The 27705-nt window shown below is 37.9% G+C and overlaps 1 protein-coding gene across 1 annotated transcript in view; it reads left to right on the forward strand.

Moving 5' to 3' along the window:
- Nucleotides 1–27705, forward strand: part of DCDC1 (doublecortin domain containing 1) — a 392627-nt gene that overhangs the window by 334801 nt on the left and 30121 nt on the right. The window contains exons 20-26 of the mRNA XM_029911543.1: nt 1961–2142; nt 7481–7580; nt 9105–9240; nt 14587–14740; nt 18915–19073; nt 20493–20696; nt 25195–25309. Coding sequence (XP_029767403.1) covers nt 1961–2142; nt 7481–7580; nt 9105–9240; nt 14587–14740; nt 18915–19073; nt 20493–20696; nt 25195–25309 — 1050 coding nt within the window. The remainder of the gene's footprint in view (nt 1–1960; nt 2143–7480; nt 7581–9104; nt 9241–14586; nt 14741–18914; nt 19074–20492; nt 20697–25194; nt 25310–27705) is intronic.

The following is a 27705-nucleotide window of genomic DNA, read 5'->3' on the forward strand; positions in this document are numbered from 1 at the left end:
CTGGTGGACTATATATAGTACCAATTCCTATTTTAGTAACACCCAGCAGGTTATGGCCTGGGAAGGGATATTTCTTTTCCTTAAAAAAATAAATTAGGTAGGAAATGAAATGCCTAAAAATAGAGAATGCAGCATTGAATTGTGAGATCAAGCACTAAAATCATGGCATTCCAGCAGCTAAGTTTGCTCTAGCAACATTAACTTGATGCTTATGTTCCTGTAACGATTGATTCTTTGTTGCTCTCTCATTGTATCATCTCTGAAGTCCTCATTTGGTGGCCCTAATCTCAAATTAATCCAGATAACACTGGCCCTTTGTCAATTCTTGACCAGTGTGGGACCTTCTGGACCTCCTCCTTCTTCCAGTAATTAATTCAACAGCATGATCTCTGGGTCCTGCTGCTGCCTGCCACTGTTGCCCTCTATTATAATCCTGGGGTGATCTCAGATGGGACCCACTAGTTACCCTGAATCTCCTGGGACCCCCAGCCCCGCATAGGAGAGGGCCATGGCCACATGTAACCATGGCAGGCTCCTCTGCCAACTCTTTGCAACTGCTAATGAAGCATGAGAGGGAGGTCAGGTTGGAGGGGCAGGGTTTATATAACTTCCCCACCTCAGCTGCACAAGGATCAATGACTTATTGAACCCCACCAACTCAGCTGATACTGCCAGTCCAGAAAAGGCCTCCCTCTTCCTCCCCACCTTGAGGTGCATGCTGCACTCAAATTGCAGCTTGTGGCCACTGGAGATCTGCAGACATCAGGCAGGTCACATGGTGCTGGTTCCTCTTCCTTGTTTTTTAGCTCTGCTTCTTCAGGTGTCTAGGCTCTTAATTGGGAAAAAAAAAAGTCTGGATGCCCCAAGAGGTAACTGGAAACAAAGAAGAGAGACAACTTAGCAACCTGCCTGGTGGCCACTACTACATAGAATAAGAGCAGCATCTCTCAAGTATGGCACTCCTGAGCACCAACGATCAGTCAGGAGCTGCCCATCAGAGAGAAATCAGGTGTCAATAATGGAAATTGAAAGGAATATCTAGGGGAAGAGGGAACTAGGTAGCTGGGCAGCATATCCAGGAGATCAAAGGGGAAAAGTAGGAACAAAATAACGTGGGAGGGAGAGAGGAAGTGAAGATCGAAAGGAGACAGTGTGATTAATAAAGGGGAAAAACACTTATTCCTAGACATTTTCCTAATAATACTTTCCCATTGAAGTGATTGTTGTAGTTGTTACAAGGATATTGTGCAATCACATGGAGATTTTCCATGAGATAGTATAGGCCCTGATCCTGAAGAGACTTACATGTGTGAAGTACCAGAGGGGTAGCCGTGTTAGTCTGAATCTGTAAAAAGCATGACTGTAAAAAGCATGGGGACCCTCTGTTGCTTTTTACATGTGTGCTTAATTTAACTATTACAACCTAATGGGACTACTCACAGTGAGAAAGTTAAGCACATTCATACGTGTTTACAAGATCAGGACCATAGTTATTAAGATGTGTTCTATATGGTGGAAAAATAATAAAAACTCCTACTTTAACACAATCCCTCCTTCCCAAACTACAGAGTAGCTTTGGTCATTCATGTCTGAGGTTTATTATATACTGATAAAGGACATCTGATTCAGACTATTGACAGACTCCAGCATTCTTTCTCCCTTTCTTTGTTCCACTGAGAACTCTGAGGATTTTGTCGTTTTTTCCCTTCCAAGATTGAGAAGCCAGAACTCCATAGTTGCATAAGTGCTTTTGGAAATATTTCATTTTGTCTGTCTTTCCATCTATCTAGGTTCTTATACCTCAGCCATCACTGTGGTACCTTAACTTTACTAAGGTTAACTTTAAAAACATTTAAATGGTTTGTGTAACAAAATAAAAACCAAAATAACAAAATTCTTGCTGGATTAAACTCAATTACATGTATTAAACTCAATTAATATTTTGCTATTTTATTTAAAGGATTTTGACTGGCCAATTGAGGGATTGCTGGTTCCAAACAGTCCTTCACTTAAGAAACCAGCTGGCAAGAAGTCAGATTGGTATATACCTGTGAGACTGAGGGCTTTGCACAATGGAGACAGGGACAAAAGCAAGGCTATCACCATCATTGGAACTGATGTTACAAATATGCTAAACAGACAGTAAGGAAATAGCAATTTATTTTAATAATGCCATAAACTAAATAATTTCTTAAGACATATGGTTCACTTTAACTTGCGTATATCTCCAATTAGAATAACTTTACAATGTGTTACTAATAATTTAACCAAGAATTTATGCAAAAGTTACAGTACTGTCTCCCAAAACTTTGAAATAGTAAAGAAAAAATGCACACACTATTTATTAATTAATTCAGACTAATTTATGCTGAGAATTCTTCTTTGGTCATTAATCTATGATGTGTGACCTTAAATTGTCAAAGGCCTGCTTGCTCAAAGTCTGTTGCTGACAGTACATTATGCTGCTGTGCAGGGAGACCCAAGTTTATTAGCAGCTTCTTTTCGTTGAAGCCAGAATGCAGGACTGAGCTTATACATTCCTTATCTGGGAAGGTGCAAGCCACACTGGTGTTTTAGAACTTCCTGCTTTATGACTGGGTAGGTTATGGAAAGCGACACAGCAAGATTCTCCACCTCACACTAATAGATGAGAGCCTCTGGTTCTGTCAATTGGCATAGGTTCATTGATGTCAGAAGAGTTACACTGAGTGACACCAGCTGAAAATCTGGCTCATGTGTTTCTACCCTGACCCAGTAAAACCAGCTCTAGGAATTGTAGAGGCTAGCTCTGGCATGTAACCTATGAAATCTTTGATGTCTCCACCTCAACAGCTACCAGGACACACATTGTCAAAGTATTTTTAGCATGTTGACATCGATTAGCTTGGAAATTAACTGAAACCTTCAATGCATTTCATGTAGAATAGGCTCCTGAACAACTAGATTTGAAGCAGTAGTCTAGAAATGAAAGGCTGTTTGCCTTTCCCTATCTTCTGGAAAAACAGACAAACCACCTTTGTCTTGCCATCTTGATCCAAGTTAAGACCAAGACCACATGATAGTGGTTCTATCCAAGTAGTAGTGAGAAAAGTGGAGAATGAATGAATAGAGGTCCATACTGAAGGGTTTTCTCTGGATCATCATTTGAAATGAACCCAGAATGGCAGAGGAAATTTGAAAGCATGGGGGAGTATTGATAAAAATGTCAGGGGGGGGGGGAAGAGTTACCAGTATTTATCATGAGATAGTTACCTTTGTTGACATTTACTTTGTCATGAAACAATTAATTCTTTGACATAGCAAGTGATTTCATGATGACCACATCTTCGTTGGATGTAGTTGTATAAGTCTCGTGTCGTGAAAATCTGCAGTCAGCTATTCAAATGATTGTTTAGCGCTGAAATAGTTATTTAAAAATCCTTTTTAGGAAAATACTGAAAAAATATCTTTGCTTTCTAATATGTATATGAATAAAATGTCTTGAAACAATACAAATTATATTTAGTAAAAAGAACATAATCTTTATTTTCATTTTATATGACAAAAGGATAGTAATTCATAACTCATTTAAAAGCTTTGATATAAAGAATAAGTTAAATACATTGTTTCTCATATTGTTAGCAAAGATGTTACCTTTTGACCTTTCTTTTTGAGGTTTTTAGAACATTTGATGCTTCTGATAATAGTTTAATATTATTTTCTTCACATTGATTAAATATAGTTCATACATCACTGAACAATGAGTAATATTCAGATAGACTGTCCACTGAGTTGCCTTCAAAAATGATAAAGTAAAAAATTAATTTTCAAAGTAAAGTCAAGCCTGAAATTGAAATCTTTGAGGCATACATTTCATAATTAGTTCATTCTACTATATCTAAAATGTGAGTATAGTGCTCTTAAAATAATTCAGCTCTTTTTTACATAGAAAGTTAATGAATAGTCCTAAATTTCTGACTTTTTTATTTTTTACCCTTTCTGAAATCATCTCTGAAGCTCTACTAAAGTGCTTACTTTTTATGAAGTTGTTGAATTAGGTCATTTGAAATAGAAAAACTGGTCATCACAACCACTGAAGTCAATGGGACTACTCACATATTTAGGGTTAAGTATGTGCAAAAACATTTGCATGGTCGGGGCCTGGTCGCCACACAATATATTGTTGTCATTTTATGCTAATGTCCTATGTGGTCCTTCCTTCACAAGGCAATGATACTAGATAATGTGTCATTCTTACTTTGAACTAGATGCTTTGCCAAACACTAACGTTTAATGTGTTTTGAAATTATGGCAACATTTTGCCCAATGTAAAGTATTAGAACTTTGCTTTAAAATATTTTGAACGTCTCATTTAACTTGTAGAATGCCGAGAAAAAAATTATGCATCCTCAGAGTTCTACTCTAAGGGAGTGGAACTGAGAAGACAGGCTCCAGTCTTTGCCTCATTTCCCTTTATTAGCTCTATGACAAGCACCACAAGACCTTACTTTCCCCAAATAGGCAGAGAGCTTCATGTGTCCCACCCATTTCTATCTGCCATCTCACTTTACTGGCTTCTTCTCCACTTCAGGCCTCACCTCATGATATGGCTCACCTGCCACCCCCCAACCCGACCCCCACCTTGAGAGGTGAGGGAGGTACTTTCCAGAAAGGGAAAGAGATCAAAATTAGCTCTTTTTAAGTTTCCTGACTTGTCCTGCCTATCAGCAGCCAGAAACTTCTCTCCTCCTCAGCCTAGTGCTTTCTAGTCAATCCACAAACTACATTAGGAAACTGGAAATCTAAACATCTAAAAATTAATTAATGTCCTCAAAGTTTGCCACTAGGTTCATTAACTTATGCTCACATCAATAGATAACTCAGGGTATTTCAGACTGTTAGGTGATCTGACATATATAAATATTATAAATACTGTGTGATGGAAGCAAAGAATGAATCTTTCAGAGGAGGAACCTGCCTTCTTATATTTTGGCAAAGCCACTGTACAACTATAGCAATGTATAAATAATAGTATTGCGCTGTATTTCTGCCTCAACTAAATTTCATTGTTTGTGTGCATTTATTCTGAATCAAACTCACTATTAGTTAACCATGGATTCTGTGGTTGAATAAATCTAAATCTAACTATTTTAAGAGTGATCTGTAATATGAGTTGCCCTCCTGCTGAGGAGCCTCCATTTGTTGTAAAATGACCCAAATTACCTTTATTGATTGGCTGATTCTTTATGTGATATGGCTAAGCTTCTAGTATTCATGCACACACCCCTATACAGTGGACTCCATTATTTATTTTACTATTTTGATTGATAGCAAAATAAAAAGCATATCCTGCATAATAGACCTCATCATTTACTGATAGTTACCACACTAGAGATACTGCAGTAATTCCCTATGATTACAATAGGAAATAATAAGGTAATAAGGAAATAATAAAGTAATAATGGCATTATGGTAATTTGGTAAATGTTGATATTTTCATGGTGACCTAATGTTTTACCTAACACATGCTCCATGAGCTAGCAGAAATGCTCACAGATATTCTTCCTGCAGTCTCTGTCTTTTATTCGCAAAATTGGATGTTAAATTCAAATGTGTTGGGACCAATTTAAGTTCAGGTGCAAGCAAGTAAGCATGACTCCATTGAAGTCAATTAAGTTGTTCCTATTTATATTGGACTAAATCTAGTTAATGATTTACAAATTTTCTCACATTAAAATGCTGTCTAAGCCTTTGGGGTTTGTTGTCATCTCCACGTATAAGATTTAGGGCATAAATCCCCATGAAATGAGAACAGATCAATATTAGACATATTGGGATTTCACACAAGAAAATACTAAGTTAGCAATTAAGTTCAGGGTAGATTTTGATCTCAGATACACCAGTGTTAATTTGTAGTAACTCTGCTGATGTTTAGATTTACATTATTGTAACAGAGACTGGATTCTGGATCCTAAAGTTAACCTTTGCTTATAAACCACTGATATTGTACTCTGACAAATTCAAATACTCTCAGATTGTAGTATGCAATAAAGCTTTGCATTTGATTGGCAACCATGTATAAAAATCCAGTTTTCACAAACGTGTGACTAAGTTCATTGTAAAACTTGCCAAATTAGATACATAGGGATGTTTTATTTTTCCGTGTAAAGAGTGCTCCTGACCCAGAAAAACGCACAAGTGGATCCTTTCACACTTTTGAGTCTCTTGACCAGACTGCACTTGCGTAACTAAGAGTTTGCACACTGTGCCAATTAAAAGGGTATTCATTTGCTTTAGAAATATTCATCCTGAAAAGAAACAGAAAACAAAGGAGAACCAGAAAATGCATCCTGATGAAGACCCTGGAATGGAAATATACAAGATAGAATTTCAGCATTTTTTGGACAAGTAAATATTCAAATGCATATATTCTTTTCCATTAATATATTGATATCCCTGTCATACTGGAATTGTCTTTAGAGAAGTTATACTAGAAATAGATTTGGTCTATTGTAAATACATTTTATAAATTAAATGAAAGCCAGATAATTTTCTATGAAATCTATCACCTGGGGCACAATAACTCCTTGTTATCTGTATTTAAAACTTGTTAATGTGCATATTTATACTAAAAATGAAGGCAATACCATGTAGACATTTTTGAGTGTGATATCCATTTCTATTCAGAAGACTGAACATGTCCCAAACCTCATTGTTTATATCTATAGTTTATGTCCCACAACCTACTCAGGAAAAGAGTAGTGTCACTATTGTAGTTCACTTTAAAATCATCTAATACAATTGCTTTATGTGTTTTCATTCATATACTTTTATTTCTAAATAACCCTATAAAAGGTAATGGATACAGTGGTTTTCATTACAGGTGACAACATGTCATTTTAAAAAACATTAGTAGTAAGCACATAAGCCCCAGTTTAGGAAAGCGCTTAAGTCCATCCCTGTTCAGGACTGCATTTCAGTATGTGCTTAAGTGCTGTCCTAAATCAGGGCCAGAGGACAAGATCCAAAGGCCATTCAAGCCAACAGTAGTATTCCCATTGACTTGAATGGATTTTGAATCATACCAGTATAAAGGAGAGATGTTAGTTGAAAACATAGAAAATACATTTTATGTTGCGATTTTAATGGGAAAAATTAAAGCAAGACTCATTGGAGTATATTCTTATCTCATAGTTCAATGATTTAATATGATACACCTATTAAAATTAGCAGGAATTTGGTAGCAAGTGTCATCAGGTTGAGTACTTCCCTCATTATCCTATGGCTAAGTCAGCTAAAAGTACCTACGTTCTAAAAGTGCTAAGTTTATTGTCAGTGCTTAACAATATGCTTATAACATGTTTTTACATTTGCAAATATTCTTTATAATTGAAAAAATTTAAAAGGATGTATACAGAACTTGAATGATTACAGTATCTGTACTATAATGTCCCCATATCCAGCATATGTAAAAGGGTATGTCTGTTTTCCATTATTAAAGATGTACTACAATGTTGAATTTACCTACTGCTGCTCGAAGATTATTCACTGAAAAAGGCGTGGAACTCTTTCTTTTGAAAGACCTTGAGAGAGATCAGCTGGTAAGAAAGATTTTATAAGATGGCAACTCAAGTAATAATATTAATTCAGAATGCTGTGTTCCTGTACAGTGGGGACACTAGCTTACATTAACTCTTTGTTTGTGTGTGCTATGGCATACAGTGGGCCCAGTGTAGCAGCATTTGATTCAGTGGCTGACTCTACTCACTTCTTTCTCCCCTTCCCCACTCATTAAGGCATCATCACCGCTTGTGGATTAATAAACAACAATTACACAATGATCTCAGTTTCTAAACAAATTAAAGTAATCCATGCAGTCAAAAATACAGAAACTACAGAAACCCCATTTCCCAAAAACATACCTTTATCTCATACCGTATGAGATAATTGCCATTATGACCAATGTCTGTTCATATTGTCTCTGGACCTGCAAGCCAAAAGAACTGGCTTTTACTTAAGAGTGTTACCGGGCTTTTACCTGAGGACTGAGGGTTTTGTTACCTGGCTTTTACCTTGGAGTGTTTCCATTGTCTAAGCACTTTCTAATGGGAAAACCAAAGTAGAACAGCACCTTGAAGGATGGCATCTTTAGATGCATTGTTACATTGTCAAGATGGTAGCTTTCTACCCTATTTGACTATTTGATGCTGGCTTCCTATTGAATTCATGTTTTTTTTTAATTGTGTTTAAAATAATGTTACTGATTTTTCATTATATAATTCTGATAACTTCATTGGATGTAATTATCAGAATCTCCTCCATATTTTAGACTATGTTTTAAAGTATTTCTAGACTAGGGAAATCCTAGGTATAACTCCCTTTGACTTCAGTAGGGCCAGAATTTCATTGTAGATGTTAAACCTGCAAGGGGATCTGAACCCCTGCACCAGTGCAGACTCCTGTAGCTGCAAGGTCAATATTAACAGATCCTGATGAAAAATTGGGACCTTAGTTTGCTTAATAAAATGCAGCCCCAGTCAATGAAGTACCATGAAAATGGCAGTTTCCTTTAAAACACCTAACAGACCTAAGCAATGAATGGAGATTCTGAAATAGTGCCAGGGATTTCTGAAAACTGCTTTGAAATTGTGTTTTCTTGGTGTGGGTGTGTGTGTGTGTGTGAGAGAGAGAGAGAGAGAGAGAGTCAATTAGGTGTCTAAGGTAGAATAACTAAGCACTAGTAGTTTCTTGTATGTCCACAGTGCCATATGTCCTTGACTTGAATATACTCTATAAATTCAGATGTACTGACAAATTTAAAATGTCTTTTAAACTTGAAAGCATAATTTTTGACATCTTGTTTTTAAGACAAATTGTCCTCTCCTTTTTAATTCAACATTTAATGTAAAAGAACTACTTTTCAATTACCTTGATTGTTAAATTTCACTGATATTTTAAAAATATATGTATTATTAATATTATTTCATTTTTACTATGGGAACCAGGTGATAAGTGAGCTATTATTAGTATGTTTTCACAGTCATAATTATATTATGTATTGAACATAGTATTTGATATCGCCTCATGTGAATGTGAAGCTAATAAATAAGTTGTCTTTGTTACAGGTCTATGTGTCATGTGGAGAACCGTGGATTGATCCACACTTGACTATGGCTCAGCACAAAAAACGTCTCCTACTCAATAATTTAGCGTCAGATATATCTGCAATTCATGCCTACTGTATCATGCGTAACCCTGAAAGTAAGCATTTTGTTATTTTAGCTCATTACTGCACTTGGGAATTATTGTCTCAATGTGTCCTCATAATATTTTGGGGGAAATAGCTGCTTTTGTGTAAAAATGTCTGAGTGTTAAAATCAGTATTGCAGGTGTAGATGAGAGAAATAATTTGCACTTGTATATATAAGGATCTCAGAGCAATCAACAAACATTAAATAAGAGAGTAGTAGTATGCCCATTTTAGAAATGTGTAAATTGAGGTAGAATGAGGTTATATGGTTTGTGTAAGGTCACACAGCAAGTCAGTGGCACAGCCGAGATTAGAACCCAGTAGTCCTGTATTCCCAGTCCTCAATTCTATATACTGAGGTATATGCTCAGAATAACCATCTATAGAGAAAGATACAGATAATTTTACTTTTATTCATAGGAGTTTATGGACAATAAAGTCCATCATGAAAGAAAAATCAAAGTAATTCACAAGCCCATCGAAAATTAGTGTAAGAAAGCCACCCTACAATTTTGCATATTGGCTAATCCTTTCTGCCCTCTCCAATACTGGAACTATTGATTGGCTCACTACCAATAGAAGTAGCCTTTCTCCCACTCCACTTGAAAATATTGAGGTTCTCCCACCCACTTGCCCATCAGAGGTTTAATCTTTCTTTTCTAAGTACCTAGTCATGTAAACCAGTGTTTTCTGCAGTAGTCTCCATACGTGGCACATGTATTTGTACTTTCCGTCTCATTTGATTGCCAGTGTTTATGTAGGATATCCAGTTTGTGTGGCTATTAACTTCCCCTGTAGGCATGATCTGCTTGCATAGTTGTGATTGTCTGAAATGTGTACTTGTTTCCGAATTTGGATACTAGCAAAGCTTTGGAAGTTGTGTATTGCTGCAGGAATTAGATCAGCTTTGGTGGGGTTAAATTACAGGAGGGATTTGGGGAGTTTAGACAATATACTCACCATGCCATGCCACTAGGGGTTGGATCCAAAGGAAATCCAATATCTGCACAAAATTTGGAGGTATCCCCTGGAGTACCATACATAGGATTACAGGCGTGTTCAGACCAGGACTGGTTGCCCTGTTCGTGACAGGGTCTTTAAGTTCAATGATAAAACTACAGCATCCTTGGCCACTTTAAACACTAAAGGGAAACCATCTTCATTGGTGTCTGCTCTTGGCAATAAATATTTAATATTAATGTAAAGAAAGCCAAATATGAATTAATAAATAAAAAAATAATTATTAATTATTATAATAAGACATCCATATAGGATTAACATCACGTAATAGAAATATATGTACTACATAGTGCATAAAGGTCATATTCTCCAAAGCCTTACCCATGCAAACAGTATGAGCAGTACCAATGATGCCTCATGTGATTAAGAGTTTGCAGGAATAGGTTCTATCTAAACAATAACTATAGTTATAGTTAATAACTATAGATCAGGAACCAACTGGTATCTAATTAATAATCAAGAATTGTCATACCTTATTAAACAGAAAGCTAAGCATACTTTACATACAGTGTAATAACATCTTAGCAAAAAGTGTACAGAAGTTATTAGCAAATAACATGTCTTTGAAAAAAGTAATTTTAACATATATCTAAAACACCAGTCTATAAGTTAAGCCTTCTGTGTGTATTAACTTTCTCAAGTATTCCCTTTCAGGGTGGTGTGGAACTGATGCATGTCCCCCTGACTCTGACCAACCTCTTCCCCAAACATAGATCCACCATACTGCAGAGGTGACTGATCCTTCTCTGCTAATTCATAAACCAGCCCAAAGTTCTGACTTTTAAAGATTTAGTTCATTTTTTCAGATAAAAATATTACCCATTTCTCAAGATCAACCCCTGCATCGGCTCTGAAACACAGAGCCCTATGTTAAATAAAGAGCAATATCCACTTTAGTAGTTTGCTATTATGTTTACATAAGGCCAACAGGGTCTCAAACCTACAGAGCTGGTAGGCAGTAGACCACACCATACTACCACCCAGCAGCAACTGTAAGTAGTTTGTGCTCCACTACTCATGACCATCTGAGGACACAGACCATGGGAAGTCCCACTTCAAGAGGTCAAACAGGCAGCAGCCTCATGGCTCCTGGTAGACTCCCTGCCCTATATAAACCTAAGGGGCATTCAGGCAGTGTCCAGGCAACAGTGTGTATTTCCTATAGCTGCCATGACTGGTCCTGGTCCCTGTTCTTGAATGCCTGGCTTTGACCTTGCCTCCTAACCAGACCCTGAAATGTGACTTGAACTCTGATCCTTGGTATATACCCCTGCCTGGAACTTGACTACAGATTCCTCTTCTACTGTTAGCCTCAGGTTTGATCCTCCTCTGACCCAGTCCCAGCTGCCCAAGTCAGGATGCTGACATTTCAGAGCCAAAAATGTTTAGACATTAAGCAAATACATAGTATGTTCCAAATCTTTATTTATTTTTAAATATTGATAAAAATAAGTTGTTAGGCTGAATGGGGAACTAATAACTCGTGCAATATGTATGATGTATAGATGTTCTATGTGGCATAGTTATATTGCTACCATGGGACTGCAGGAAAATGAGGATCCTTGTACTCTGCCATAATGAATATGCCTTTTTTCCTTTTATAAAAATAACTCTCATCTGTGGGAAAAAATGTTTCAGTGTATGAATGAGGGTAAGTCTCTGTTTTACAATATAGAGGAGAAATAGTTACTAAAAAGTAATCTTAATACCTATGAACCATTGAAGTAGTAAACAGAGTGGTGTATTGAGTGCTTAAAGCAAAAGAACTGAAAGCTAAAAGATCAGAATTCTACTCTCAGTTGTGCCACTGTCTTGCAGTGTGAATTTGGACAAGTCACTTAATCTGCCTGTGGCTTGGTTCCCTATCTGTGAAATAAATACTTATTTCCCTCACAGGTATAGTGTGAGACTTAACTGATTAATGTTTCTAAATTATTTGAGATCCTTGGGTGGAAGGTGCTACAGAAGTGCTACGCCCTTGATGCATGTGGAACTCTCATTATCAGTAAAGAAACCAATAGATAGACAATGCTTTACAGAGTTAAGGATGCAGTTACAAAGTTATAATGAAAAAGTATAGCAGAGAGAGACAAATTAAGAGACAATGGGATGGGGTCTACAAATCTGCACACAAAATACAGGCAGGAAGGGGTTAAGAATCCTCCCAGTCTGCCCACACCAAAACTAGCCACACTCTGGCTCAACTGTGAGAAATGGAAAGAGACACCCCCAGCTGCTGTAGCTAATGAGGGCAAGCCCAAGTATAAAAAGGGAAGAAGCAGAAGCAAGGGGTAGAAGAGGTTTAAGGGAACAATAAAAATCTGCCAGAGGAGCTCACATCAGGCTGCCTCTGTGAGACTTATACAGTAACTCCTCACTTAATGTTGTAGTTATGTTCCTGAAAAATGTGACTTTAAGCGAAACGATGTTAAGCAAATCCAGTTTCCCCATAAGAATTAATGTAAATGGGTGTGTATATATATATATATATACACACACACACACACAGAGTATAAGTTTTAAACAAACAATTTAATACTGGTACACAGTGTTGATGATTGTGAAGCTTGGTTGAGGTGGAGGAGTCAGAAGGTGGGATATTTCCCTTACTGCTAAATGATGAACTAGCAATTGGCTGAGCCCTCAAGGGTTAACTCTCTCACTCTATGAGGTAGCAGGAATAGAGGGAGAGGAGACATCGCAGACAGAGACACACAGGGTATGTGTGAGAGAGAGAGATACGCATTTCCCTTTTAAGTACATTGCCTTGTTAATTAGATCAGCTTCCTGAGACCGCAGCTGCTGCAAGCTCCCTCCGTCCTGAGCCCTGGTGTGTCCCCTGCTCTATGGAAGATGGGGTAAGCGGGGTGCAGGAGCAGGGTGGAGGGGGACACCCTGACATTAGCCCCCCTCTTCCTTCCCTCCCCCCTGCACAGCAAGCAGGAGTCTCGGGGAGCAGCTCCAAGGAAGAGGGCAGGAGCAGCACATGGCAGTGGAGGGAGGGACAGCTGAACTGCAGGCAGCTGCTGCACAAGGAACTTAGGGGAGCGGGGAGCTGATAGGGGGGCTGCTGGTCCACCCTGGTTCCAAGCCCCCACCAGCTAGCTGCAACGGGCTGTTCTTCCTGCAAGCAGTTGACAAAGCAGATGGCTGCCAAATGACCTTAGAAGGGAGCATTGCACAACTTTAAATGAGCATGTTCCTTAATTGATCAGCAAGGTAACAATGAAACAACATTAACCGGGACGACTTTAAGTGAGGAGTTACTGTAAATCCTTGGAGACCCCAGAAGAATAGGTGGAGATGAAATCCCTGAGAACTAAGGGGTTTTTTAACTTGTTTATGTTATGTTTATGTTCTTTTGCCTTTTTTTGTTGATTTGATTTAACCCACTGCTACTTGGGCCTATGACAGACCTAGGCAACTCAAACTGGGACTTTGCACAAGGTGGTGCCCATCACCATTCACAGCCAGATTCAGGGTTCATTTATACTGGTGTAAATTGGGAGTATTGCATTGATATCAGTGATTGATGCTAGTGTAGGATCAGAATCTGGGCTTCAGAATTTGGCCAAAAGATATGAAAAAGAAAATGTTAGAGGAAATGTATGTCAAACTGGTGAGAGAGATCAGCATTCTTAAACCATGGTTGAATTTCATGAGCATTTAAGTATTTTTCCTCAAGTGTTAATACAAACGAAACAAAAAACCCTACACAACATAATCTCCATTCCTTTCAGTTATGCTAACATGCTGGCTACTTTTTGTGATTAGACTTATATTATAATTAGTGGTGCAAGTGGAATCCATTTCTTCCTGGTACATGGGGGGAGGACGGGACAGCAGCTAACAGGAGGCACATGACCTTCTCACTTGACCCTCCATGTGAATCCTCCCTGCCCTGCCCCCAGCCTGGGGCCCCCACACTCTCCCTGTTCCCTCCCCATGATCCACCCCCTTATCTGGGATGGGGGGGGCTCTGTCCTCCTCCCGCTGCGCCAGAGACTTTGGAATTGCAGCGGCGAAAGGAGCAGAACATGGGGCTACTGGGCAGCCCCATGCCCGCAGCTCTCCCTGCGCGGCTCTACCGCCCCCACCCTTCCATGCAGGGTCTCCTCCATCTGTACAGCAGGCCCGCTGGAGGACAGGGCAGTACAGCTGTGCCAGAGGAGCTCCAGGCACGTTCTGCTCCTCCTGTGTCTTTCCGGTACGCCGTACCAGCTATAAATATCTTGCTGGTACAGCATACCGGACCAGACCGCCCTACTTGCACTGCTGATTATAATGGTGTAAATATACAATATTTAGCAGCAAATATTATGTAAACTTGCATTTAGTTCTAGTTTTAGGAGTAAGGAGCAATATTGCTGCTGGAGCCAAACTTTTTGTGGATAGATGTCTTGTGGCATTTGAAGAAGACAAACTAACTGAGGAGCTGCAGGAAAATCAAACAGAAGAAATGTTTCTGAATATAAAAGATGATTCAGATCTGTAAGTAATCCAAAATATCTTCATAACAGCTGTGTTACATAAACATAGGTATAAGCAGAAATAGATACATAAAATATACCATTGCAAGTGCTTATAAAATCACTACCATTATAATGAATGTGTGTTATTCATATTTGTAAGTGATGGACATACTAGAAGAAAGAACTTTAGTTGAACATCGAGGTTGCAGCAGTTTACATATTTTCAAATTACTTGCTGATCAAAAAAAAAAAATACTGAACAGGTGCAAACTGGCAACAATATTGGCATTGTTTGTATCTGTTGTGTGCCTTCTCAGCATGTGAAATTGCTAGTGCCTTTGTTAGACAGATATACTAGAAGCTACAGACAGAAATTGGGAAGAATGAAATAAGCTATGAGTTGATGCCAGGAGTGGGGAGGGCAGCAGGAGAGCAAGATAAAGAACAAAATAATGTGGTGGTAACTATATATGCTAAGATGTGCAATGGAAGATAAATAACAGGAACATAGAAGGATAAATACACTGAACAGTGCTGATGAGAGGATGGAAGAAAATTTGCAATGTAGCCCAGATTTTAGCTTCAGAAATGCTGAAATCTATTTAATTTGGACAATATACTGTCCAGTGAGGTGTCCATATGTATGGATTCAAAGGCAGTATTTCAAACATGGGTGCCTGACTTCATGTTCTAGGGACTCCATCCTCAACTGCACTGAGCTCACACTTGGGGCAGCTGAGTGGAGTAAGGCAAAGTTGTATCTGCTCCAACCAGCTCCTAGTACAAGTTTGGGCATCCTAAGGCCTGGTTTCGCACCACTGGGAATTTCTCTGATAGAAGAAGAACCCCAAACTGTCCCTTCAGGGCAGCATTACGTCCTCTTTGTGCTGGACCACATCTGAGCTGAAAGCTGGGCCCTAAAATCCATGTTTAGGCGCTCAGATAAGTGGCCTAATTTTCAGAGGTGTTGAATATTGGCTTCAATGGGAATTAAGTGCATGAGCACTTTGAATAGCAGACCAGTTGTTTGGGTACCTAAATATTGATTTAGATACCTAACTTTTGGCACACAAGTTTGAAAAATTGTCCCCCCCCCAGTTTAACGAACACATTGTATGATGTATGAACATAAAAAAAATTTAAGGTCTTAGTTGTTTGCATAGTTGATAGAATGTATCTAAACCATTTTGGTCTGGAATTCAGTTTTAAAGTCTCATCAGAACAAGTTCTTGCAAGATTTTAAGGGATTTCTTAGCTGTTGATGGGCATAATACTGCTAGGATGTCCTTTTGCATACTATTTTGCTGTTCTTGCTTCCTGTTTTGGCCAAAATCAAGCAATGCAGAAGTGCACAAACAAACATGAACACTGAAAAATATTAGCACAATTTTCTGAACCTTCAAAAAGATTAGGTTGGGTTTGGGTTGAGTTTCCAAACAGTTTGGGTTTTTTTTCAAACTTATTTGGCAAAGCCTAGTAAGAAATAAGAATTAATTTATTGGATTAGTTGTTAGAGAGGGAATGAGTTTACTGATGAGTATTTATAATGCAATGCTTATTTGATGGCTATAAGTAAAAAGCTATGATGCTCTTTATTTCAATATATTAAAGAGATTTAAGTGAAAACATTCCACCTATAACCTATTAACTTTACAAATTTGAATTATACATCTGGGTTTCAACTCAGATATACATGTGATATTGCAAAACTAAAAATTATGTGGTTCATAATTTCAGAAAGCATGGTTTATTATTATTACTACAGGATTATTAAAAGGTAACACAAGTTGGATTTGTAGATGTGTTTTAATACTCAGAGCAGAATATAGATGGGAGAGAAGGGTTTGGTCCTTTTGGTTGTTCCTTAAGATAAAAAGAGTAGATTTTCATGCATTGTATTTTAGTAGTAAAACTGTTATACTCCACAGCCTTTAAAAATTGGGTTTGTACAAGCCAGTTTAGAGATTTTCTTAATCTGGCTTCTACATAGAATTACAAGAAAGTAAAGCATACAGTAGTGCAAAGATTGCCTATAATTCAGATGTCCATTTAAAGTGCATTTTAAAAAATAACGTGCTCTCATTCTGCAGTTCACTCAAATCTTTGTAACGTGTACCTTTCCCAGCATAATTAATGTTACTCCCTTTGAGATGAATGTCGCTGCCTACTGTACAAAGATTTCGCAAAATCTCCACTTCATTACATCTATTTTGTCTAATCCTTTTACAGTGTAAGATTCAAAGGCATTTACAGTAGCAATAATTAGGGGAGTGTGAAACTGAAGACTTTTTGTCGCATTTTTCACAAATGCTTTTTGCCCAAACTTCTTGTTTTCATGACATTTTGCAGATCCAATAGTGTGGCTGTGAAGCTTTGGAATGTTGCATATTTTCTGTCAAAATTAAAAATAATCAATTTTTAAGTATAAAAATTTAACAAAAACAGGAATAATTTTAATTGGCAAAAAATAAACCTTCAGTATACAAGGGCAGTCAGCACCTTGCAAGATCAAGCCTATTGGCTGGATCCCACATTCAGTGAAGTCAATGGGAGCCTTTCTATTGACTTTAATAATCACTGGATCAGTTTCTGAGATCTGTGGCTCATAAAACTGATGAGGTTAGCTATAGTAAGAGAAGAGGAAGCTGGGAAAGCTAATGTTAGACTAAAACAAAATGATTTCCACAGCAATTTTGATTTTAATATTATTGATATTTATATCATTTAAGAAAGTCCACACATTAAACCTCCTATACTTTGTGCAGCTTATTTGAAGAAGGAGGGAGGTCAAGTGAGCTTAGTCTGAGTAATTCAAAGTATCCAAATGAATTTGAAAAAAATATTAATTAAGGAATAGGATCTTGGGTTCTTCCACAACTATCGCAAATAAGATCTCCCAATGAATGTTGAGTAAAGGAAAAAGTATGTTATATAAAGGTGTAAGATAAAACTCTAACAATGTTCCGAGCTGTAGAAATGCAGGTAAAAACCAAGCCCCCAGTAATACAGCACGCTCACCTCTCCAAAATTTCTCCAAATTTGTGAATTTTAAAAAAGTTAATTTACTGTTCCATTAGGTGCTTTCTGCTTCATTGTATTGTCTGTATTTACGTTACCCAGTGCTCAGGTAGACACAGAGTCCATCTTAATCTCTGAAACAAATTTTAAAAAGCTCTTATTCTGATGCATAATCCCACTAGATCCTTAACAAAATTATTTCAAAGTAAAAACATCGGGTCTGATTCAACATTCCAGTATTCCAGTTTAAACTGGTGAAATTCCACTGAAATTAATGTAGTTACATTAGCAAAAACCAGAAAAACTGTTTCTTTTTCAGACAGTGTAAGAAATGAGTTGTTAAAACAGCGAAGGTATGTGAAAAGCTTGAAGTGTATGCAGTTAATAGTGACACTCTAGAAAGAGGTTGCATTTACTAATTATGGCGATAGATGGCACTGTTTTGTTAAAGGTTGGCGAAGAGGCTTCAAATGCTACATGTCAGCAAAGAATCAATTATAAATGTGTATAATATAAAATTATAAATCAGACACTGGCAAGTATTGCTGTCTCATAGGATAATAGTATTGTACAAATTTGTGAAACAACACTGCTCAAAGTAAATGTGAAAGAATACCTGAAGGGGCCACTCTGCTAGAACCTGAGCCAGCTCTCAGTGAAGTCAATGGGATTCTTTCTCTTAACTTCAGTGGGAGCTGGAGTAGTCCATCAGTCTAGGAGAAGTTCATACAAGTCTGTACAAAAGCATGACTTTCTGTTCATTTTAGTGTCAGCAATACACATAACGCTCTGTGTGATTAAGAAATTTCTTATGTGATGAGAACAAAAATCTTGGTTACTTTATGGAAAGTCCCTAGGTAAGGTCTAGGGAAGTCAATGGAAGTTTTACCATAGATTCAGGGGATCTAGGATTTCACCCTGTATGTTCATAATAGATTTTCCATACCTGTGGACCTTATTATACAAATTATGGTCCAAATCCTTCAATTTTTACTCAGAAAAAAACTCTCATTGATGCAAGAATGCAAGATCTAATTGTTTTACTTCTAGTTACCTTGTAAAGTATCTCCTCAAAACAAAGTAATGTTTTTAAAGAAAAACACTTGTTTTTTTAATGCAAAACTCCAATCTCTGTTAGTTTTTGAAATTCCCATTTTGTGGTTTATGTTTTTCAGTAATTCACATGCAAAATCACATCTTAAAACAGATGCTTGGCATATGAAATCCAAATATTCCTGGCAGGAAAGTTTCTGTGATTTTCATGATGATGACAGTTTTCTGAAGGATGAGGATAAAGAATTCTGTGAAAATGCAGAGTTATTTCAGAAGTACAGGTCAGAAATAATTATACTTTTACAATATAATTGATACACATTTCGACAATGTAATACTGAACCTGACAAAAAAAGTCAGAGACCCACACACCATACCAAGCTCTGCTTCCTTGTATTTATTCACCCATATCCTGATTTCCTTACTCAGGAAGAACTCCTTTTAATAGTAATAGGACTTTACCACTATAAGAGAATTTAGTCCTCTATGAAGAAACTTTTAGAATGATATATAAGCAGTTAGATCCAAATCTCCCATTAATATCTAATTTCCTATGACATTAACTGAAAAATAATCCTTTCCACCTAATTTTTAAAGGTGCCTCAACCTGGTCTTCTTTTAGTTTTGTGAACAGCTATTTGGGGGCACAAATGAAGATATGTAGACACAGAGGACCTCATCCAATGTCCAGTGGTCTAATTGTGAATCTTTACATTGACTTCAGTGGGCATTATATCAGGTCCCTAGTTGACAAGTGCAGTCTATATGTTTTTATTTGTTTCCCCAGTGAATTGTGCCCAAAGTTATATGCCACACCAAATTGCAGGTACACGACAGGGTTTTAAAAGTCAGACCTTTGATATTCAGGGCATTTAACAGCCATTTGGAAGTATCTCCCAGCCAAAGGAGAGGTAGCACACCACAGACAAGAAATAAGAGGAAAAAAATGTAAGGAGAATGGAATATGGACAGGGATAGATAATAGAAAGGGAAAACTGAAGAAATGAAAATATGGGTAGGAAAGGAAATCCCTAAATTACATTAAAATGAAAAGCAGTCGAAATGTCATTCAGAAAAATACACTGAGATTAAGTGATATCATTCACTTGAGCTCACTCGAGCACTACTGTTCTGGAATTTGTTGCCACCATAACTTTAGGATGTATTCATTTATTTTCATGAAGTTCAGAATTGCGTGTTATTTATCTGCATGTTACCTGCATGTAATTAGATTTACTAGAATGACTATTTAAAAGTCAAGGATGTAGAGGCATGCTGGACTACATTTAAATTAGCCCTTATTGTCCATAGCACATTTATTCCAGTTTTTACAGAAGCAGATAGAGGCAAACACAACCAAATTAAGGTGATGTTTGCCTCTTTGTGCTTTTTCAGAAAGCCAGTATAGTAGAACTAATGGCAATGAGTGCCAGTATGCTTTTCACTTTTGTCTTGGAAATAGCTTTCCCTATGTTTGCCCTCTCATTCTACTTTTTCCTCTGTCCATCCTCTCTGTTCCTCTCCCTGCCCTCACACACCCAGTCCCTTGATGTACTCCTGGTCATTTGTTCTATAGTTAAGAACACAGTCAGACAAGTTAACAAAGATTCTGCAAAATCTACTTGTCATAAGTGTTGTGTGTAACTGATGTTAGTTAACAGGGCATTTTTCTAACCCTAAATACAATTTTGTTTATTCAGACCTCAACCAAAGCTGAATGCAGAATTGCAGAAGGCTCACCATCAGCAGTTTGAGTATAGAGACAAACAGATTATAAACTGTGCATTCCCAGGGCTTGTTTTGGGGGTACAGGATGCTAATCTGCATGCTGGGACTGAAGTTGTTTTGGTGGAAAAGAAACCTGATGATACCAATCAGCGCTGGATATGGAGAGATCATGACAGGTACAAGCATGTTCGCTGATCTATGAGACTAAATGTTATAAAGGGAAGCTTTCTGTATCATACATTAAAACACAATTCCAGCTCTGCGGACTGTTATCTAGTCATTGAAATTATTTTTAATGTATTGGGTGGGAAAGAATTAGGTTTAGGATTTTTAATAGGGTTTCAATAGTTCTTTTTTGATCATTTTCTTGTCTTACTAACCATTAATTTACAGCAAAGAATCTCATAAATGAATCTCTAGTGTAGAAAGCTGAAGATAGATAGATTTAAAAGACTTATATCAAAGCAACAATCCCTCCAATCAAGGGAAACCCTCACCACCCCCATGAGGGCTCCTTAACTCAACCACAGTGAGAACAGCAGTGTGAAGTGCTCTCTTCCCCACAGTCCACTCAGTCTAAGTCAAAAGGATTAAAATATGGATTCTAGGAGGCAATGTATTGCACTGCTACTAGAGCTCCAGACCAGTGCTAATTTGAGGAATCCAGAAGCACTGTGTCCTTCAAAAACAGAAAAGGAAAACTTCAGCACGCATATGTCATTCGCCTTTGAATGCAATGACATACTGAGCATGCTTAAAATGCCACTAGCTTTATACACTGCTGTACAGTGCACTACTCATCTTTTCTTCTTCACTTCTTTCCCCTGAGAAGTGAAATCCACTGCAGCAGAATGACAAAGGATACATTAAACAAATTGTGGGCTCGTGAAGAGAGAAAAACTGCACTGTTCCATCACTAGCAGTATAAAATAAAAGCAGCAGTCTTGAATAGAGAGAAAAGTGTCTGTCTCCATCTGCTCCATCCCCTTTTAAGCTCCTAATTCAAGGCTCCATATTGGACAAAGCATACAGTACAACAGATTATGCTTGGATCCCAAGAACACAGAATTGTCTTCTTATCTTAGTGAGGTAAATAGAAAGGAGCATAAACACTGCCAAATTAAGTGTAAAAATGTAATAAGAAAAGCCAAATAGGAGTTTGAAGAACAGCTAGCCAAAAACTCAAAAGGTAATAACAAAATGTTTTTTAAGTACATCAGAAGCAGGAAGCCCGCTAAACAACCAGTTGGGTCCCGGACGATCGAGATAAAAAAGGAGCACTTAAAGATGATAAAGTAATTGTGGAGAAACTAAATGAATTCTTTGCTTCAGTCTTCACAGCTGAGGATGTTAGGGAGATTCCCAAACCTGAGCCGTCCTTTGTAGGTGACAAATCTGAGGAATTGTCACAGTTTGAAGTGTCATTAGAGGAGGTTTTGGAATTAATTGATAAACTTAACAGTAACAAGTCACCGGGACCAGATGGCATTCACCCAAGAGTTCTGAAAGAACTCAAATGTGAAATTGCGGAACTATTAACTATGGTTTGTAACCGTCCTTTAAATTAGCTTATGTACCCAATGACTGGAAGATAGCTAATGTAACGCCAATATTTAAAAAGGGCTCTAGAATTGATCCTGGCAATTACAGACCGGTAAGTCTAATGTCAGTACCGGGCAAATTAGTTGAAACAATAGTAAAGAATAAAATTGTCAGACACATAGAAGAACATAAATTGTTGGGCAAAAGTCAACATGATTTCTATAAAGGGAAATCATGTCTTACTAATCTATTAGAGTTCTTTGAAGGGGTCAACAAACATGTGGACAAGGGGGATCCAGTGGACATAGTGTATTTAGATTTCCAGAAAGCCTTTGACAAGGTCCCTCACCAAAGGCTCTTACGTAAATTAAGTTTTCATGGGATAAGAGGGAAGATCCTTTCATGGATTGAGAACTGTTTAAAAGACAGGGAGCAAAGGGAAAGAATAAATGGTAAATGTTCAGAATGGAGAGGGGTAACTAGTTGTGTTCCCCAGGGTCAGTCCTAGGACCAATCCTATTCAACTTATTCATAAATGATCTGGAGAAAGGAGTAAACAGTGAGGTGGCAAAGTTTGCAGATGATACTAAACTGCTCAAGATAGTTAAGACCAAAGCAGACTGTGAAGAACTTAAAAAAGATCTCACAAAACTAAGTGATTGGGCAACAAAATGGCAACTAAATTTAATGTGGATAAATGTAAAGTAATGCACATTGGAAAAAATAACCTCAACTATACAATGGGAGCTAATTTAGCTACAACTAATCAGGAGAGAGATCTTGGAGTCATCATGGATAGTTCTCTGAAGATAATAGGTATATCTCCATATTATATTATTATCTCCTAGAACTGGAAGGGACCCTGAAGGGTCATCAAGTCCAGCCCCCTGCCTTCACTAGCAGGACCAATACTGATTTTGCCCCAGATCCCTAAGTGGCCCCCTCAAGGATTGAACTCACAACCCGGGTTTAGTAGGCCAGTGCTCAAACCACTGAGCTATCCCTCCCCCCATCTTAGCCCGCTCTATTCAAGATGTCCACACAGTGTGCAGCAGCAGTCAAAAAAGCAAACAGGATGTTAGGAATCATTAAAAAAGGGATAGAGAATAAGACGGAGAATATCTTATTGCCCTTATATAAAACCATGGTACGCACACATCTTGAATACTGCATACAGATGTGGTCTCCTCATCTCAAAAAAGATATATACTGGCATTAGAAAAGGTTTAGAGAAGGGCAACTAAAATGATTAGGGGTTTAGAAAGGGTCCCATATGAGGAGAGATTAAAGAGGCTAGGACTTTTCAGCTTGGAAAAGAGGAGACTAGGGGAGATTTGATAGAGGTATATAAAATCATGAGTGGTGTGGGGAAAGTGAATAAGGAAAAGTTATTTACTTGTTCCCATAATATAAAAACTAGTGGCCACCAAATGAAATTAATGGGGAGCAGATTTAAAACAAATAAAAGGAAGTTCTTCTTCACACAGCGCACAGTCAACCTGTGGAACTCCTTGCCTGAGGAGGTTGTGAATGCTAGGACTATAACAGAGTTTAAAAGAGAACTAGATAAATTCATGGAGGTTAAGTCCATTCATGGTTATTAGCCAGGATGGGTAAGGAATGGTGTCCCTAGCCTCTGTCAGAGGGTGGAGATGGATGGCAGGAGAGAGATCACTTGATCATTACCTATTAAGTTCACTCCCTCTGGGGCACCTGACATTGGCCACTCTTGGCAGACAGTATACTGGGCTGGATGGACCTTTGGTCTGACCCAGTATGGCCATTCTTATGTTCTTTAAAATCCTTCTATTTTGTCTGTGTATTAAAAGGGTTAGTGGATATCCCCAAAAATCTATTATATCTCAGCTTTTGCAACCGTTTTGCATCAAATCCTAAAGCCAAGGGAAATTGGCCTGAATGCCTATTTTGGTATGAACCCAGAGAAAGCTTCTGGTCCCACATTATCACTCTCCCACCATCAGGACCAGACTCCCCCTCTTTACTTTTAAGTGTCTTCCTAGTAGAACCAGTGCTCTTTATTCTCCTTCTCACCTCGCTTTCTCCTGTCTTTGGAGGCCCCCACTCCCAAAACTCCAGGAGCCAGGTAGTTGTCCTGCTGTCCCATTTGGAGTCTCTGTGGTTTTAGCAAGGCAAGCTTCTTCCCCTCTATATCCATAACAGATGGGTGGCCAGCCTGACATGCTCGTCTTGCATCTGAGGGACTAGCAGCATTGCACATGGAGGTTCTGTTGTTTTTAGGAAGGGGTATTGGGTATGGCTGGAGAGTTGCCCTTCACATAGCAATGCAGGACTCTGAATGCTATTAAGAATACAGAGCTTTCTCGTGTCTTGGAGTAGGCAGTGATTTATGTACTATTAGCTGGTTGTAAAGTTAAGACTATAAGAACTTGTTTGCGTTAGATAAGCTTTTCTCATGTTAATGTGGAGAACAGCATTTAATCCTAGTTCAGTTGATGCTACTATACTTTGTTGGCTCTATTTCAGTCTGAACTGCATGCTATCAGGGAAACCCCTAAGCATTCAGGAGAGGGTAGGGAGCCCACTGAAGATGTCAGGATGGGAGTAAAATGCCATTGACGTGTCACCAGGTCAAAGGAGAAGTGTCTCTAGTCATCGTGTATTCAGGGAGGGTGGAGAGATGCATGCACATATCTTCCTGTCTTTGGTCCTGAAGCCTTTTTTTGAGGGTGAGAGGAGGAAAGGGCGGTTCTCCGAAAATGCAGGAGTGAGGCAGATTCTGTTGGAGGAAGGAAGAGGGTGTTCTGTCAGGCAAGGGATAGCGCCAGAGAGTTTGTGAAGAAAGAGAGAAACTCACCAAGTTTGTAATTGGTTTACTCAAACTGTGCTTTGAATGTAGGGTTTGGGGTAAATCTGAAAATCAAAATGAACTAGATCCTTGTGAACCAAACCCACCAAGGGCTATGCCAGCATTTTGGTATGTGCTAATAATCCTTCTGTCAAGGCTTCTTCATAAAAGTGTGCATTACTGTGGCATCACTCACGTTCTCTAGCTGTAAGAGTAATTTAGGAGAAAGCCTAATGAATTTAGGTAATCTATAAAAATATTTGCATTTTTACATTATAGTGTCACTGTTATTTTTCTGTTCTTAGGACATTTCATTTGATGAGTGATCCAAATCTAGTGCTAGCAGTGTCAATGCCCAGCACACAGCCTAGATATTCAAAATGTGCACTGGACATGAAAGGGTGTGCTGTTGTTCTGCAGGTAAGAGATTGCATTTAAAAGAGGAGACAAAAATTCTTGCTGTACACCTAGATGTAGGCCCAGGGTCCAGTTGTATTCAAATACCGATTCAGCTTTGAATCATATTTTCTTTGAATAGTGCTTTGTATACTATAGATAACACAGGAAGTCCAAGGGCTACAGCTGTTGCAAAGATTTAAAATAATTGTATCCAATAAATTATCAATAAAAACAAGATGAAAGTTACATTCTGGAGTCCAGAAATGCCAAGGTAAAGTTTCATGCATAGTAGTTTCAAAATAAGGAACATTTAAAGTCAGCGTGTTGAATTGTGAGTAACTGTGTGTCAGAATCATTCACTAAGTCTTTAATGCAACTGATAAATATGGGCTACAGCTTCGTTCTCTAATACTGAATACAAACAATTGCAGTGATCTCTGTCAATGCCTTTATGACATCAGTCAATGAGATAAAAACTATCACAATCTGACGTTTAGTAGTGCAATCAGTTTCATAGGATATGTACAGTATATTTTCCCCCAAACCAGTTTTTATTCGAAATCAATTTGCTTTTCAAGTATTTTGTGTGTGCTTCCACTCTTTTTATGAAAGCTTTATCTTTTATTTCTTGCAGCAATTAAGGCCAGTTGGTGGAAATTACTCACATAATAATATACATCAAAGGGATTAGTCACATGCATTACAGTTTGCAGAATCAGGCCCTTGGTTTGTCACAAATATTTTAAAGTTTATGCAATATAATAAAAGTGAGGAATGTTAAATTGATTCTGGTGAGCCCTTCCCTAGTCAGCTCAATTAAGTTCTTTGTATATGCCAGTTGTTCTCAGAGATGCTGCCATTCTTGCACTCGCTAAAATCAAAAGGGAAGACTCGCTTATTTTGCCCATTGTTTCAGCTTTTTGCTCAGCAGAGACATTATTAATCATTCCACATCTTTTATAGATACCCTTAATGTCTTCGTATTGGGAATAGCTGAATTTGTTTTGCCTAATTTTGAATGCTCTCTGTCATCCTGTGTTCAGAGGACTATTTCCAAGGAAACAATAGTTTGAAAATGGAACAGAGATGGATGAGTGAAAAACAAATATAGAGGGAGATGGGGGGAAAAAGGGAGCAGATAAAGGTATACACAAATAATTATGGAATTGATATTGCCATGTATCAGGCAGCCACTTGTGTTTTTCAGAGTTTATTATCGCTAATACACAGGCAAAGAAAATGCTAGGAAGTTGTGTTTTTAAAAAATTAAATCACTACAAAGCAATTAGCCAAACCCTGAAGTGAAGTGTAAGGTGGTATAAGCTAAACTTCCTGACACTTTGATTCCCTTACACTGAGTTAGACTTTCTTAGACCTATTACACCTGTGTAAGGATGTGTGAAGGACTTTGTTGTTGTAACTTACACACTAATTGCCAGAAGGGATGAGAAGATGTAAAATAGAGGGTAGCCTGCTTTAACTTACATCTTCCTGTTAGCTGCTAGCTTCAGTAAACTCTTCTGTTCTGGCTCCTTGATATGTGAGTTATACCAGCTGAGCCTCACTTACACTCAGAATCATTGGACCAACTGTAGACGTGATATGGTAAGAGAATGTTTTCTTGTAACATACATGTTGAAGGCGATACCAGCTACTTCAGTTTAGACTCTTTCAGGACTTACTTATACTCCCCTCTGAATTTACCCCAAGAGTTTTAAATTACAGGAGAAAAGATTCATGAACTCGTGGTTTTTGTGAACTCCAAACAGTAGTCTGAGGGTTTTGCAAAATGTTGAATTCCATATGGCTTCTCATTCATATTTCATGCAGCAAGCTGCCATGCACGACGAAGTTGTTGTTGAAATGGCTTGTTTTCCCTGGGTTTTATATATATATATATATATATTTTATGAATTAAATCATTTTATATGCCAAAAGTGATTCTAAGTATTTAAATGTCTTTACCTGGATAGTATTAAAGAATGCCTGTTAGACCAGCAGAAACTGTCACGCCAACTATAATATAAAATATTGTCTAATCAAATATGCTTTTGGGATTCTGGCATTGACTGAAAAGATTGGGAAAAAATATCGATGTGACATATTTTGAAAAATAGCAATAGGCCTGTAATGAATGACACGTGATATATAATTACATAGGGAACAGCCACAGAAATTAAATAAATTGATTCTATGAATGGACATTTCCTTTTCCTTTAAGTATTGTCAGCAGAGATCCCCATTGTTGGCATACACCTGTGAATTACCCCAAAACCTAGGATCCTATGGAAAGCTCTGACCATTTGAGGAGGGAGACACATGAACTTTGACTGAAGCTAAGGAATATTTTAGGCAAAGTTACATTAAAAAGCAGAGTCTCCTATGGACACTGAGTTCATTCCAGCTGTAAATTGGAA

Source organism: Terrapene carolina, unplaced genomic scaffold, assembly GCF_002925995.2.
Source record: "Terrapene carolina triunguis isolate 2854851 unplaced genomic scaffold, T_m_triunguis-2.0 Scaffold96, whole genome shotgun sequence".
Taxonomy (NCBI): Eukaryota; Metazoa; Chordata; order Testudines; family Emydidae; genus Terrapene; species Terrapene triunguis.